The sequence below is a fragment of the Mobula hypostoma genome, chromosome 7, assembly GCF_963921235.1.
Source record: "Mobula hypostoma chromosome 7, sMobHyp1.1, whole genome shotgun sequence".
Taxonomy (NCBI): domain Eukaryota; kingdom Metazoa; phylum Chordata; class Chondrichthyes; order Myliobatiformes; family Myliobatidae; genus Mobula; species Mobula hypostoma.
The window spans coordinates 104,543,704-104,559,904 of record NC_086103.1 but is presented as its reverse complement, the minus strand read 5'-3'; the positions used below and the strand labels follow the sequence as shown (position 1 = coordinate 104,559,904).

The 16,201-nt window shown below is 42.5% G+C and overlaps 1 protein-coding gene across 3 annotated transcripts in view; it reads right to left on the bottom strand.

Moving 5' to 3' along the window:
- The window catches only part of sugt1 (SGT1 homolog, MIS12 kinetochore complex assembly cochaperone), a 190,013-nt gene that overhangs the window by 146,186 nt on the left and 27,626 nt on the right, over window positions 1–16,201 (bottom strand). For all 3 annotated transcript variants that reach the window (XM_063053753.1, XM_063053750.1, XM_063053752.1), the window contains one exon: window positions 10,190–10,221. In XM_063053753.1, coding sequence (XP_062909823.1) covers window positions 10,190–10,221 — 32 coding nt within the window. The remainder of the gene's footprint in view (window positions 1–10,189; window positions 10,222–16,201) is intronic.

Genomic DNA, 16,201 nt, shown 5'->3' with positions numbered 1-16,201 from the left:
GGTAAAACACTATTTTGCTGTTCTCAGGGATACAAAAATATTTGTCAAAGACTCAGCAATCTCTTCTCCTGCCTTTGAATAATCTAGGATAGTTACCATCAGCCCCCAACAACTTACCTATCTAAAGCATTTTAAGAACCCTAATACCACCACTTTGTAGATTTCAACATTCTTTAGAATATCAGCGTAACCCTCCTTGATCTCACTATCCTCCAAGTCCTTCACAAAGTACTCATTTAGTACCTCACCCACTTCCTCTGGCTCCAGTAAGGCTGTTCAAGTCTATCACTGCTTAAAGTCAATAGAAATAATGCCGATTGCTGCTGTACTATCCTCACAAGGAGGCCTCGGCGGAAACGAGGGCAGTCGCTTGGCGTTACTAGCGCATTTCAAAAAACAACAAGATTTTCAGCTCCCAATACCAACTATCTTGCTGGCTAACATACAGACTCTGGTAAACAAGACTGATATCTCAGAGCTAGGCTGCTGTATCAGGGGGACATAGGGACCACTTGCGTCCTTTGTTTCACAGAATCCTGGTTAACCCCTCCCGTATCGGATGCAGTGATTCAGATTGACGGGATCACTACACACTGTCTCAAAAGCAGAGTTGGAAGTGTATGCCTCATGATCAACTCCTCGTGGTGTACTGATGTGTTAGTGACGTCCTAATATTGCTCACCAGACCTAGAATACCTTGCAATGAAGTGTTGTTCATTTTACCTGCCGCGGGAGATTTCAGCAATAGACAATAGGTGCAGGAGTAGGCCATTCGGCCCTTCGAGCCAGCACCGCCATTCACTGCGATCATGGCTGATTATCCACAATCAGTATCCAGTTCCTGCCTTATCCCCATAACCTTTGATTCCGCTATCATTTTGGCAGCAGTGTCAAATAGGCTCTAGACAATATGAACAATATGATCAACAAGCATGAAACAGCACATCCTTCCACATTATGTTGGGGGATTTTAAACAGGCCAACTTAAAAAAAGTCACTAAATAATTAATCAACAAATCACTTATAGTACCAGAGGAAACAACAGACTGGACCACTGTTACACCACCAAGAGTGCTTACCATGCTATTCCACGTTCAAACTATGGAAAGTCTGATCACCTAGCTCTACTTCTAATCACTGTGTATAGGCAGAGTGAAGGTGTGGACAAGGGAAGCACAGGAGTGCTTACAGGACTGCTTTGAATCAGTGGACTGTCTTAGTGACTACTGTCCAGAAGCACTCACATCTACAGTGATGAAATGCTTTGAGAGGTTGGTCATCGCTAGAATGAACTCCTGCCTCAGCAAGGACCAACTGCAGTTTGCCTATTGCCAAAATAGGTCTATGGCTCTTCAAGTGGCCATTGATCATCTGAACAATAAAAACACCCATGTCAGGATTCATCTTCAAATCTGGATGAGTATGCCATAGTTGTTACCAACTTCATTAAAACCTGTGTGGATGAGTGTGTGACTACGAAAACTTGCTGTACATTTCCAAACCAAAAACTGCAGATGATCCAGGAGGTTTGTCATCCGCTGAGGGCTAGATCTGTGGCATTCAAGTCTGGCTACTCAGGTCTGTACAAGACAACCAGGTGTGACTTGTGGAGGGCTATTTCCAGAGCGAAGAAAACAATTCCCAGGAAGGTTGGAGGTGACATCGGATGCACGTCCACTCTGGCAGGGCTTGCAGGACTTTACTTCCAACTAGAGAACCCAATGTCATGAATGGCAACAATGCTTCACTATATACATGTTGGGCTGGGAAAGATCAGGTTGTGGATTTTTGTGCAGTGAGCATGTAGGGCTCTAGTAGATCGGGTAGTGTAGTGGCTGCGGGTTTGTGGCCAGGGTTGATCGGGGTGCGCCTTGGGTTAGTTGGAGTGTGTGCCCCCTTGGACCTTAGGATTAGGTTTGAGGGTAGGGCTGGTGGATGTGTATGTTGGGTTGGGAGAGATCAGGTTGTGGAGTTTTGTGTGGTGAGCATGTGGGGCTCTGGTGGATAGGGTAGTGTAGTGGAGCCAGTTTAATATGGACCATGGCTTTCATTATCGTGGTCCAACACCACTTGGTTTAACGAACTGGGTGTGCACTGGGACACATCATCAATAATGCAACCTCAGGCTCAACGCCTTTTATGCACACTTTGAAAGGGAGAATACAACTACAGCTGCGAGGATCCCTGCTGTACCCGGCGACCCTTCAAACTCTCAGAGGCCAATGTTAGGCTGTCTTTCAGGAAAGCAAACCCTCATAAGACATCAGACGCTGATGGAGTACCTGGTAATGCTCTGAAAACTTGTGCCAACCAACTACTGGATGTATTCAAAGACATTTTCAACCTCTTACTGCTACGGTCAGAAGTTCCCATCTGCTTCAAAGGGGCAACAATTATACCAATGCCCAAGAACAGTAGTGTGAGCTGCCTTAATGACCGTCCTCCAGCAGCACTCACATCCTCAGTGATGAAATGCTTCAAGAGGTCGGTCATAGCTAGAATCAACTCCTGCCTCAGCAAGGAGCTGGACCCACTGCAACTTGCATATTGCCACAATAAGCCTACAGCAGACCCGCGCAATCTCAATGGTTCTTCACATGGCCTTAGATCATCTCGACAATACAAATACCTATGCCACGATGCTGTTCATTGACTACAGCTCAGCATTTAACACCATCATTCCTACAGTCCTGATCGAAAAGCTACAGAACTTGGTCCTCTGCACCTCCCTCTGCAATTGGATCCTTGACTTCCTAACCAGAAGACCACAATTTGTGTGGACTGCTAGTAACATCTGCTTACTGACAATCAACACTGGCGTATCTCAGGGATATGTGCTTAGCCTACTCTCTGCTCTCTCCATACCCATGATTGTGTGGTTACGCACAGCTCAAATGCCATCTATAAATTCGCTGATGACAAAGAATATCAGATGGAGACGAGAGGGCATGCAGCAACAAGACTGAGTGCTATCACAGCAACAACCTTGTACTCAACGCCAGTAAAACCAAAGAGATGATTGTGGACTTCAGGAAGAACAAGACAAGGGAACATGAACCAAACCTCAGAGGTATCAGAACTAGAGAGAGTGAGCACAATTTCAAGTTCCTGGGTGTCAAAATCTCTGAGGATCTAACTTGGTCCTGACATAGGTTTGCTAGCATGGATCGGGAGGGTTTAAACTAATTTGCAAGGGGGATCAGACCCGGAGCATACAGCAGTGAAATAAGTGCATGGAGTAAAGCCGGATCTAACATATAGAGAGGCTTTGAGGAAAGAGAAGCAGAATAAAGGGTGTAAAGGTAGTAAGGTAGAAGGGCTAAAGTGCGTGTACTTCAATGCAAGCAGCATCAGGAACAAAGGTGATGAACTTAGAGCTTGGATACATACATGGAATTATGATATAGTGGCAATTACAGAGACTTGGCTGGCACCAGGGCAGGAATGGATTCTCAATATTCCTGGATTTCAGTGCTTTAAAAGTGATAGAGAGGGAGGAAAGGGGGAAGAGGGGTGGCATTACTGGTCAGGGGTACTATTACAACTACAGAAAGGGTGGGTAATGTAGCAGGATCCTCTTTTGAGTCAGTATGGGTGGAAATCAGGAACAGGAAGGAAGCAGTTACTCTAGTGGGAGAGTTCTATAGGCCCCCTGGTATCAGCAGAGATACAGAGGAGCAGACTGGGAGGCAGATTTTGGAAAGGTGCAAAAATAACAGGGTTGTTATCATGAGTGACTTTAACTTCCCTAATATTCATTGGCACCTGATTAGTTCCAAGGGTTTGGACAGGGCAGTTTGTTAAGTGTGTCCAAGACAGATTCCTGTCATAGTATGTTGACAGGCCGACTAGGGGGAATGCCATACAAAATCTAGTATTAGGTAACGAACCGGATCAGGTCACAGATCTCTCAGTGGGTGAGCATCTGGGGGACAGTAACCACCGCTCCCTGACCTTTAGCGCATTACCATGGAAAAGGTTAGAATCAGAGAGGAAAGGAACATTTTTAATTGGGGAAGGGCAAATTAGGAGGCTATAAGGCTAGAACTTGCGGGTGTGAATTGCGATGATGTCTTTGCAGGGAAATATACTATGGACATGTGGTCGATGTTTCTGGATCTCTTGCAGGAAGTAAGACATAAATTTGTCCCGGTGAGGAAGATAAAAGAATGGTAGGGTGAAGGAAGCATGGGTGACAAGTGAGGTGGAAAATCTAGTCAGGTGGAAGAAGGCAGCATACATGAGGTTTAGGAAGCAAGGATCCGATGGGTCTATTGAGGAATATAGGGAAGCAAGAAAGGAGCTTAAGAAGGGGCTGGGAAGAGCAAGAAGGGGGCATGAGAAGGCCTTGGCAGGTAGGGTAAAGGAAAACCCCAAGGCATTCTTCAATTATGTGAAGAAAAAAAGGGTGACAGGAGTGAAGGTAGGACCGATTAGAGATAAAGGTGGGAAGATGTGCTTGGAGGCTGTGGAAGTGAGCGAGGTCCTCAATGAATACTTCTCTTCGGTATTCACCAATGAGAAGGAACTTGATGATGGTGAGGACAATATGAGTGAGGATGATGTTCTGGAGCATGTTGATATTAAGGGAAAGGAGGTGTTGGAGTTGTTAAAATACATTAGGACGGATAAGTCCCCGGGGACTGACAGAAAATTCCCTCGGCTGCTCCACGAGGTGAGGAATGAGATTGCTGAGCCTCTGGTTCAGATCTTTATGTCCTCATTGTCCACGGGAATGGTACCGGAGGGAAGCGAATGTTGCCCCCTTGTTCAAAAAAGGTAGTAGGGATAGTCCAGTGACCAGTGAGCCTTACGTCTGTGGTGGGAAAGCTGATGGAAAAGATTCTTAGAGATAGGATCTATGGGCATTTAGAGAATCATGGTCTGATCAGGGACAGTCAGCATGGCTTTGTGAAGGGCAGATCGTGTCTAACATCTAACAAGCCTGATAGAGTTCTTTGAGGTGGTGACCAGGCATATAGATGAGGGTAGTGCAGTAGATGTGATCTAAATGGATTTTAGTAAGGCATTTGACAAGGTTCCACACAGTAGGCTTATTCAGAAAGTCAGAAGGCATGGGATCCAGGGAAGTTTGGCCAGGTGGATTCAGAATTGGCTTGCCTACAGAAGGCAGAGGGTCGTGGTGGAGGGAGTACATTCAGATTGGAGGGTTGTGACTAGTGGTGTCCCACAAGGATCGGTTCTGGGACCTCTACTTTTCGAGATTTTTATTAAAGACCTGGATGTGGGAGTAGAAGGGTGGGTTGGCAAGTTTGCAGACGACACAAAAGTTGGTGGTGTTGCGGATAGTATAGAGGATTGTCGAAGATTGCAGAGAGACATTGATAGGATGCAGAAGTGGGCTGAGAAGTGGCAGATGGAGTTCAACCCGGAGAAGTGTGAGGTGGTACACTTTGGAAGGACAAACTCCAAGGCAGAGTACAAAGTAAATGGCAGGATACTTGGTAGTGTGGAGGAGCAGAGGGATCTGGGGGTACATGTCCACAGATCCCTGAAAGTTGCCTCACAGGTAGATAGGGTAGTTAAGAAAGCTTAACTTTCATATTTCATATCAAGGGATAGAGTTTAAGAGTCACGAGGTAATGATACAGCTCTAAAAAAAAAACAGGTTAGGCCACACTTGGGAGTACTGTGTCCAGTTCTGGTCGCCTCACTGTAGGAAGGATGTGGAAGCACTGGAAAGGGTAGAGGAGATTTACCAGGGTGCTGCCTGGTTTAGAGAGTATGGATTATGATCAGAGATTAAGGGAGCTAGGGCTTCACTCTTTGGACAGAAGGAGGATGAGAGGAGACATGATAGAGGTATACAAGATATTAAGAGGAATAGATAAGAGTGGATAGCCAGCGCCTCTTCCCCAGGCCACCACTGCTCAATACAAGACGACATGGCTTTAAGGTAAGGGGTGGGAAGTTCAAGAGGGATATTGGAGGAAGTTTTTTTTACTCAGAGAGTGGTTGGTGCGTGAAATGCACTGCCTGAGTCAGTAGCGGAGGCAGATACACTGGTGAAATTTAAGAGATTACTAGGCAGGTATATGGCGGAACTTAAGGTGGGGAGTTATATGGGAGGCAGGGTTTGAGGGTCAGCACAACATTGTGGGTCGAAGGGCCTGTACTGTGCTGTACCACTCTATGTTCTATACCAGTGCAACTATAAAGGCAGCAAGGCAGCGGCTACATTTCATTAGGAGCTTGTGGAGCTTTGGTTTGTCACCTGAAACCCTCGAAAACTTCTACAGATGTACCACTGAGAGCAATCTAACGGGCTGCATCACTGCCTGGTATGGCGGGGGTGGAGAGCTACTGCACAGAATCAAATGAAGCTACAGAAAGTTGTAAAATTAGTCAGCTCCATCACACATACTAGCCTCTGTAGTATCCAATACATCTTCAAGGAGTGGCGATGCCTCAAAAAGGCAGCATCCATTATTAAGGACCCCCATCTATCACTGTTGCCATCAGGAAGTGGAGAAGCATGAAGGCACACACTCTGGGACTCAGAAACGGCTTCTTCCTCTCTGTCAACCGATTTCTAAATGGACAATGATCCCATGAACACTATTTCACCATTTTATTGTTTTTGTTTTTGCACAATTTTTAATTTAACTACTTAATATACATATATATTTACTGCAATTCATTTATTTCTTATTTTCTATATTTATCATGTATTGCATTGTACTGCTGCCGCTAAGTTAGCAAATTTCACGACATATGCTGGTATTATTAAAACTGATTCTGATTGTGAAGTTAATTTTGGAGAAATGAAAAGTCATCCAGAGCTTTCCTACCGCTCTTATACCTTGCATAATATGTCTACATATCTGCTCCTCTATCTCCTGCTGGCTGTGGAAGGCCTGTACAGTAATCTCCATAGGGATTGCACCCGGGGGGGGGGGGGGTGCAGTGGTAGCCAGAGCACTCTGAAACGCGTTTGGCACCTCTTTAAGAAAAAAGCAGAAATGAACAAGTGCCGCCTCGGGTGTTTTGAGTTTCTCAGAAACTGCTGATCTCCTGGGTTTTTTACGCACAACATACTCTGGATTTACAAAGAATGGTGCCAGAAACAAAAAAAAAATCCAACAAGTGGATTTAACACGATGTTTTCATTCACGGAAAAGCCACTCGCTGGATTTTTTTTGTTTTTGGCACCATTCTTTGTAAACTCCAGAGTACGTTGTGCATAAAAATCCCAGGAGATCATCAGTTTCTGAGACTACGTCCACACTAGACCAGATAAATCCATAACCGAAGCTTTTTCTCTTCGTTTTGACCCTTCATCCACATTGAAATGGCGTTTTCCTGCCCCGAAAATGAAGCTTTTCAAAAACGCTCTCCAGAGTGAATAAATCTGAAAACGCCTAATAGCCGGTGTAGTGTGTATGGGGTAATCAGCTCTTTTTAAAAACACTGTCATGACGTGCTGGAACAGATGGTGGCAGCAGCATGGCATTTCATTGTTTTCTTGAACGCAACCTCCAACACCACAACAATGGCGGATGGCTTCATGTGTGTGTTGTTTACTTTATTGCCTACGTTAATTTCAACTCCCCCCCCCCCACACACACAACCTAACAATTTCAGAACAGGCAGCAATGAGACTAAAGCCGGAAGAGTTAGAAATGTACTCACCAAGTACTTTGACCCATAACTTACTGAATACTGAATAAGTATACTCACTTTGCCCTGTTTTCTGTCCTTGCTTGTATGGAGGAGTTTACCTATTTATGCAAGTACTTCTCTGACAATGGATGTGTAGCAGCCTAATGTAACGTTGTATGGAAATACAAGATAACACTGATGCAGACATGCTTTATACAATTAACAAGGTGCTTGGTTAATCTATTGCTTGTGCAAATATACAACAGATGCAATTGTCACGACTTCCAAAATGTCATTTTTAAGTAGCAGCTTATGTTTGGCATAATTGTAAAAATGTTAAGGCCAAAAAAGGAAAATTGTAAGTTTCACATTTACTCAGGTAAAAATAGAATCACTTTTGCCCAGTAACTCGTTTTATTGCACGTTAAATACAGCAAAATAATACAGAAAGACATGGCAAAAGTAAAGGCAAACAAATGAGTTAACAGCAAATTTCACTTTTGCCCAGTGTAAGGGGGTTTAGTCTCTTATGTTACTGCGTAGGCTAATTAAAATGGCTTCTTTGTTATGTTATACTTGGGAATGCTTCTTTGTTATGTTAAACACTGAGAAAGTTTTTGCGTTAGCAGCTTGTTTTGGGTTAGGAGTGTGATAAGAATATGTTACGAACCAATTAGGACAGTTATGTTTTTGGTGTATTTGAAGATACTGTATGCGCAGGGTTTTGGGGGAGAAGGCGGGAGAGACAGAGGATGGACCAGTTGCTGTGAGTCCGTTAAAGGGGTCGGACCCCGAGGAGGGCGTTCGGCGAGGAGAGGAGACGGAGACAAACTCGTGTGGAGCGTCTGGTCGACCACTGTTGTTGGTCCCAGGCGGCCGGTCAAGGTGGTCGGAAGGGTCACAGGGTGAAGAAGAAGGGTCCTGAGCTCCAACTGTTCGCGCACGAAGATTTTGAACTTTGATAAGTGTGGCGCCTCTTATTTTCCTTTTATATTTTATTCTCTATTAATCATTAAGTTCCAGTAATATCTATAAACTGCAAATCATTTAATCGTATCTGGTGTATTGTCTGTTATTTAGGCGGGATGGGGTACATCACACAGCATCCACACAAACTGATTCCCCAGTTTGGCGGGGCCGAAGGCTGTTTCCCTAGACGACAGCGAGCCGAGCAACCCTGAGGCTGGCCGGGGGGGCTACACCAGTAACAAGCCTTATTGCATTTAGTTGTAACTGTCGTCCCTTTCGTCGGTGAAGAGACTATGGCTGTAGGAAATGTTTCCAGGGTGACCCCTCTGTGGAAGTGGGGAAGATGCTGGTGGGGCCACCAGGGGTCTGTGAGTTCGTATGTGTAGCTATTGTAGTGGCTGTGAGGCTGGTATTGTGGCAGTGAAAAGTACTGGGGGGGAGCCATCATATTCCTCATCATTGCAAATCCCTCTGCAACTGAGTTAGTCAGTTTTTCAAAGTTCGTCGTCAGCTGGGTCATACTGTCCATGAACTCCCTGTCGGTTGCCTCTATACGCTCCAGTACTTGTTTTTTTTTAGTTTTAAGTCCTCCTGCGCGAAAGCCAACAGCTATCCGTCGTTCGGCAATTTCCTTTTAAGTTTTTCTAGTCTGTAACTGGACAAATGCACACAAAGTCTTTCACGGCGAGATTCCACACCAAACATGTCACAGCCATCACCTGTTGCTTGGTCCAAACTGTCAGGAGTCGGGCGTACTCGTCAAAGCGGGTGAATTCTATAGATGTGTCCTGCGCATGCCCAGTAGGAGAAGATTCGCCCAAATACCCATTTTAATGTGGATGGAGGTATTTTCAAAAACACCTGGTGTGGACGCCTATCATTTTTATGCAAAACCGGCATTTTCAAAATTATCCGGTCTAGTGTGGAAGTAGCCTGAGAGACTCAAATCACCCTGGGCGGCACCAAATTAATTCTGGACAGCACCTAACTAATTAGCTTGTTTATTTTGTTTTTTTTCTTAGAGGAGCCAAACGTGTTTCAGAGCGCTCTGGCTACCACTGCACCCCTGATTGCACCTTTCTTGTTCATGAACTCACCTATATCGCCTCACTGGCAGATCCATCAAGAATGCCATTGTTATTGTGCCTAATTAGTGTAAGCCATCTGTTTTCTGAAGGCCTGAGTAATGGCATTTGCACATACAACTGAGAATGTTCTCTCTCGCTTTCTCTCACCCATTTATGGATAAAATTACTTTATGGCTATCTAAAAACTGGGCCCATTTGACACCTGGGGACAGCCCGTTATGCAGATACTAGACACAGGAAAATTTAGATAGAAGTATAAAAAATGATGTAACAATAATTTAAACAAAATAAGCATAAGATTAGTATATCAAAAGTGGGACTTCAAATGGTGCGTTCAGTCTCCCTGCTTTCCATGCAGAAGACTTCAGAGTTCTTTGTAAAAGATTTCTTCCCCAGAGTTCATTTAGACTGGAAATATCAATGTTTAAAAAGGCTGAAGTTCATTGTTTTCAAAAACCTACATTTCCAGATAACATTCAATTTTAAAATATTGATTACATAAAGTTTACCTCTTCAGTGTTTCCATCTTGTTGTGCCATTGCTGAAATTAAAATAAGCATATCCATTAGATTCTAAGCTGCTAACCCTCTGCTTCTGGAATTCTGATCTGTTTAATAACACATAAAGTGCCTTGAGAAAGGATTCAGCCCCCACAACAGTTTCACATTTTACTAATTTTCCAAATTTAAAATATACTGAAGTAAGATTTTTTTAAGCTAATCTACAAAACATTGTGCATCATGTCAAATTAAAAGAAAAATTCAAAAGCCTGCCACCAATTTACTAATAATTAAAAACCAAAATTGAGAGGCTGAAAAAGTATTCAACTGTTTTCTAATTACCACACTAACTTTCCTCAGGTGCAATACTGTATATTACCTTACCAACTCACTCAATTTGTTGATGCAGAAAATCAGAGGATTACCTGAATGAATACCCCATCTCTCTGAAAGATCTAACAGGGTCTTAGATTTTCAACAAACCAAAGCAAATGATGACAAAAGAACATTCCAAGGCACAACAGGGAAATGGTGATAGAGTCATAGTCATACTTTATTGAGAAGCACAAATCTGGGGAAGGGTAAAAGACCATCTCTAAGGAAATGAACTTACCTTGGTGCTCAGTACAGTCCATCGTGAAGAAGTGGAAAAAAATATGAAACCACAGCCACAGTGCCCAGATCAGGCCGCCCCTCTAAACTTAGTTGGCAGCAAAGATTGGCATTTGTAAGAGAGGCTACTGTAATGCCAACAGTAACTGAGTGAGCTGCAGAAGTTAGTGGCTCCAACTGGAGATCAAGTTCCACAATCTCTAAGGCCTTGCACAAAAGGGTATTTACGGAAGAGTGGCATAAAAAAAAACATATCCTTGCCCATAAAGACTTTGCAAAGCATCATTTAGAAGATGCCATAAAGATGTGGCAGAAGGTCTTGTGGTTAGCTGAGATTAAAGTGAAACTCTTTGGCCACAGCACCAAGCGGTAGATGTGGCATAAATCTAATACTGCTCCATCAGCCAGGTAAAACCATCCTTACTGTAAGGAATGGTGGACGTAACATCGTGCTATGAGAATGCTGAAGCTGCAGGGACTGGAGATTTGGTCGGGATTGATGGGAAGATGAATGCTGCTAAATACAGAGAGATCCTGGATAAAAACCTGCACGAAAGAAACTGGGGAGGAAGATAGTCTTTTGGCTGGACAATGACTCAAAGCACACTGCCAGAGCAACCATAGAATGGTTTTATATTAAGAAAATTGATGTCCTTGAATGGCCCAGTCAAAGACCTGACCTTAACCTGATCAAGCATTTCTGGCAAGACCTCAAGATTGCTGCCCACCATCGCTCTCCAACTAACCTGGCACAGCTTAAGCAATTTTGAAAAGAGGAATGGGCAAATCTTACTCCATCATATTGTGAAAAGCCAATACAGACTTATCCAAAAAGATAACTGGCTCTAATAGCTGCAAAAGGTGGTTCAACTAACTGCTCGCCAAAGGGGGAGTGGTGGAGAGAGAAGAGGTGAATACTTTTGAACCACTGACATTTCAGTTTTTGAATTTTTAGTTTTTCATGCTTCACAATTTTCCCTCTTTTAGCTTCTACTATGAAAAAAGCACGATTCACAAATAAAATGTCTCAGTATAATTGATCAAAATCCCTGGTTGTAATGCTGATTTATGTGAAGAAAGGGATGGGGGCTGAATACTTTTACTAGGCACTGTAACTGGCATTTTGCCAACAGCATCCGTGCAGTCTTATCTTGTATTTAACTGATTCTGAATACATTACTATCTTCAAAACCAATATATTTAATTTTTTTTTCTCCAGATCCTGAATCTGATCGCCTTAGATAACCGTCAACACCCAGAAATACTTTTTTTTTCCTTTTCCAAAGAGTTGAGAAGAACATTTTTCTCATGTACACATCGGGACCAGTACATCTTGGGCCAATTAAGCAGCTGCCCCAATTAGCCAAAATTTCATGAAAATAGCTAAAAAGGTATAAAAATAACAGCTATTGTTTAAGTTAAAAAAATGATGCATTTAAATGAATTACACAGAACAAATTAGAACACTACCTACATCACTACAAGACTATAAAACTGTACTAACTAATAGTTATCGACTGAGGAATGTGCCTGTTCTGTTTCGTTTGTTTTTTTGTGCGGGCAGAAGGATTTGGGGATCCATGTGTCTGTTCCATTTTGTTCAGTCTTTTTGTGCGGGAGCAGGGATTTGGGGGTTGAGGTGCCTGTCCCATTTTTGTTTTTTTTCTGTGGGGAGGGGGATTTGAGGATTGGTCATCATGCTGCCTTTCTTTTCTTTCTTAGTTTTAGGACTACCCGGAGAAAAAAATTCAAGTTATATACTATAAATGAACTTTTTTACTTCACCCACTGTATGCTGCGTGTTCTTCTGATTGATTATAAGGGAACAAAATTAGTGAAGACATCAAGTGCAGTTAATGGACTACCTTCATACGATACTCTTGATGATTAATCTTCCAAATCTTCACTTTCATTGCAACATTCAAGATGACTGCCGACACCTTCAAATCCTTTGTAGTTCCTAATTGAAGTAGTGAAATTGTTTCATTTTCACTCCCAGCCATTTATGTTATCTCCAAGCCTGAATGCTAGAAACTGTAGTGAGCAAAACAGTTCTGTATTGTCTTACCGCTTATATCTCACCAACTACCACTGGCAAGTCACTGCTTTTGAACACAAGAACATGCAACTAATGCTATTTAAAAACTGTTAGCTCTAAACACAGTACCGCAACTGATGCTAGTTACAAGCTATCTGGTAAGTCTCCTGTCCCAATTAAGTTTTTGTTTTTTAAGAGTTATCCATAATAAGCTGTCAGCCTGATTAACGGATGGCCCAATTAACTAAAATCACTGTATTCCAATACACTCTTACTTTAAAATCTTAAAGCTTTAAAATGTTAAATCCCTTACAGACTCAAGGGACTTAGGAAGTAGCATACCAAAAATGTCAGTATCTAAGATTATCAATTTGTTAATGTAATGAATGTTTATCAGTGGTATACAAAATTCAGGATCAACAATCTTATCACTGGTTTTAGATATCAGTAACAAGCTGTATAAAACTCTTCTCTGCAATTTTAAAAGCAAAGAATATAGACAAAGGGAGCAACAGCAGTGTACTATGTGGACATGAAGATTTGGTAACAAGAAGTGTGTGTTAATCTGTTAATTTTATAACTGGTCATTATTGTTCTCAACTGCTTTAAGGTACTAACAGAATTAAGAACAAGCCTCAATCTGCATAGCATTGTTAACAAATAAAGGCTTCTGGAACACCTCACATTCTGTCACGGAGCCAATGTACCCTTTAAGATGTGTGCTCGTACAGATCTTTTGCTACTAGCAAAAGAATTTAAACTACACACAAAAGGTTGTCACCCTCTACTTCACTGGCATGTTAAGCATATTTCACGGCTGTACATAATCATGTATCTGTTCTAGTTACGGATAACAAAGGTGTTGACAACATGGAGTTTGCGATTTATCTACAGATTTTAGAACTGGCTTATTTATACTGTTTTTATTGAAATTATTCAGTGCACACATTCTGTTGCAACTGGGCAAAAAATTGCATATCACAAGATTTTTGCACACACTGGTCATTACAAATTAGAGGGAACATTGCAGAGCCAACACGTGGCAAGTGACATTTACACCATACGCTCCAATTCTGACAATGTGTCTCACACCTGAAACATTAACAATCTCTCTTTTCACTGATGCCCATTTCTAGTATTGTCTGCTTTTTATTTTAGATTTCTAACATCTATAGTTGTGTTTTTTTTTTACCTTTAAACAGGGAATCTTAACATTCAAATGGCTCTACATTAACCAAATTTATCATTATTAATATCAGGAGAGACCAGAAATTCACCCGAATGGGCCACATAAATACTGTGACAACAAAACAGATCAGAGGCTCTGTATCCTGTAGCAAATGAATTGTATCCTTACCCAATTTTTCTACCACGTACGGGTGAAAATTAAAAACATGATAGAATACTCTCCACCTGCCTGAATGACTGCAACGCCAACAAATCTCAAGAAACTCAACAAAATCCAAAATAAAGCAGCATCCATTAACCACATGAAAGATTCACTGTCTCCCATGACTAGCATATAGCAGTTGCAGTATGCATCACCTACAATATATAACAAGAGAAAATCTGAAGATGCTGGAAATCCAAGCAACACATGCAAAATGCTGAAGGAACTCAGCAGGCCAGGCAGCATCTATGAAAAAAAAAGTACAGTCAACATTCTGGGCCGAGATTTTTCGGCAGGACTGGAGAAAAAAAGATGAGTAGATTTAAAAGGTGGGGGAAGAGAGAGACAAACACAAGGTGTTAGTGAAACCAGGAGGGGGAGGGATTAAGTGAAGAGCTGAGAAGTTGACTGGTGACATGAGGTGAGATGGAAAACGGGATGGGGAATGGTGAAGGGGATTGGGGGGTGGGGGTCATTACCGGCAGTTCAAGAAATCATGTTCATGCCATCAGCTGGAAGCTACCCAGATGGAATACAAAAGGTGTTGTTCCTCCAACCTGAGTGTGGCCTCATCATGACAGTAGAGGAGGCCATGGATTGACCTATCGAAATGGGAATGGCAAGTGGAATTAAAATGGCTGACCACTAGGAGATCCCTCTTCTTCTGGCAGACTTAGCATAGGTGCTCAGCAAAACGGTCTTCCAATTTACGTCGGGTCTCACTGATACACAGGAGGCCACACAGGGAGCACCAGACACAGTACATTACCCCAACAGGCTCACATGTAAAGTGTCACCTCACTTGGAAGGACTGTTTGAGGCCCTGAATAGTAGTGAGGGAGGTGGTGTAGGGGCAGTTGTAGCACTTGCTCTGCTTGAATGGAAAGGAAGTCACACAGGGATTTTGTCAACTTCATCAACTTTTCTAATCAGTTTATTGATGCCATTGCTCCAGCACAACACTACACAGAATATTGTATTGGTGACAACAGACTGGTTGAACATGTGAAGGAGAGGCCCGCATACTCCAAAGGACCTCAGTCTCCTCAGGAAGTAGAGGTAACCCTGGCCCTTCTTATACACAGCCTCTACTGGTGCTCCACTCAAGTCTGTCATCCAGGTACTTGTAGGTCCTCACCATATCCACATCCTCACCATCAACAGTAACAGGGAACAGTGCAGGTTTAGTCTTCCTAAATTCCATCACCAGCTCCTTTGTCTTGCTGACATTGAGCTGCAGATGATTCAGCTTGCACCATTTGACAAAGTCTTCCAATAGAGTCCTGTGTTCGTCCTCCCATCCTCCCTTTATACACTCACCTATTGCTTAGCCATCAGAGAATTTCTGCAGGTGACATGACTCAGTGTTGTATCTAAAGTCTGAGGTATACAGGATAAACACAAAGGAAGCCTGTGGGACACAACTGCTGCTGGACTTCCACCTGTAGCTCAATGGAGTAATACATAAATTTTGTGGCTGCCTTTAATTCCTCCTTTTTCCCAGTCTAAACTTTGAATTATTCAACTTTTATTTTTTGGATCTTGGAGGGAAATAGTGGTCATTATGTCGTATCCTTTAAGAAGTGGAAAACAGCTTTTTGAACCCAGCAATAAAAAGGGAAAAACTTCAAAAGAAAAATCAGAAAATATGCCTGTCTGGGCTGAGCGTTTGGAACGTGCGTTGATGGGTCTCGACAACAAAATGGACAATAACATTTCTGGGTTGAAGTTGTTCCGACAGAGTTTACAGACTATTAAGGAAAATATTGTTTCCTTAACTACTGAAGAATCGAAACATCAGATTGTAGATATTTCAACCCGCTTGGAACAGGCTCAACGCAAAATTGTCGATTTAGACGCAAGATTGTATAGGAATAACATTTGGATTGTAGGTCTTAAAGAAGGCTCCGAGAATGGGAATTTATTGGATTATTTTGCCAATTTGTTTCAATCTCTGTTTCCGGATATTCTATCTCAGCCT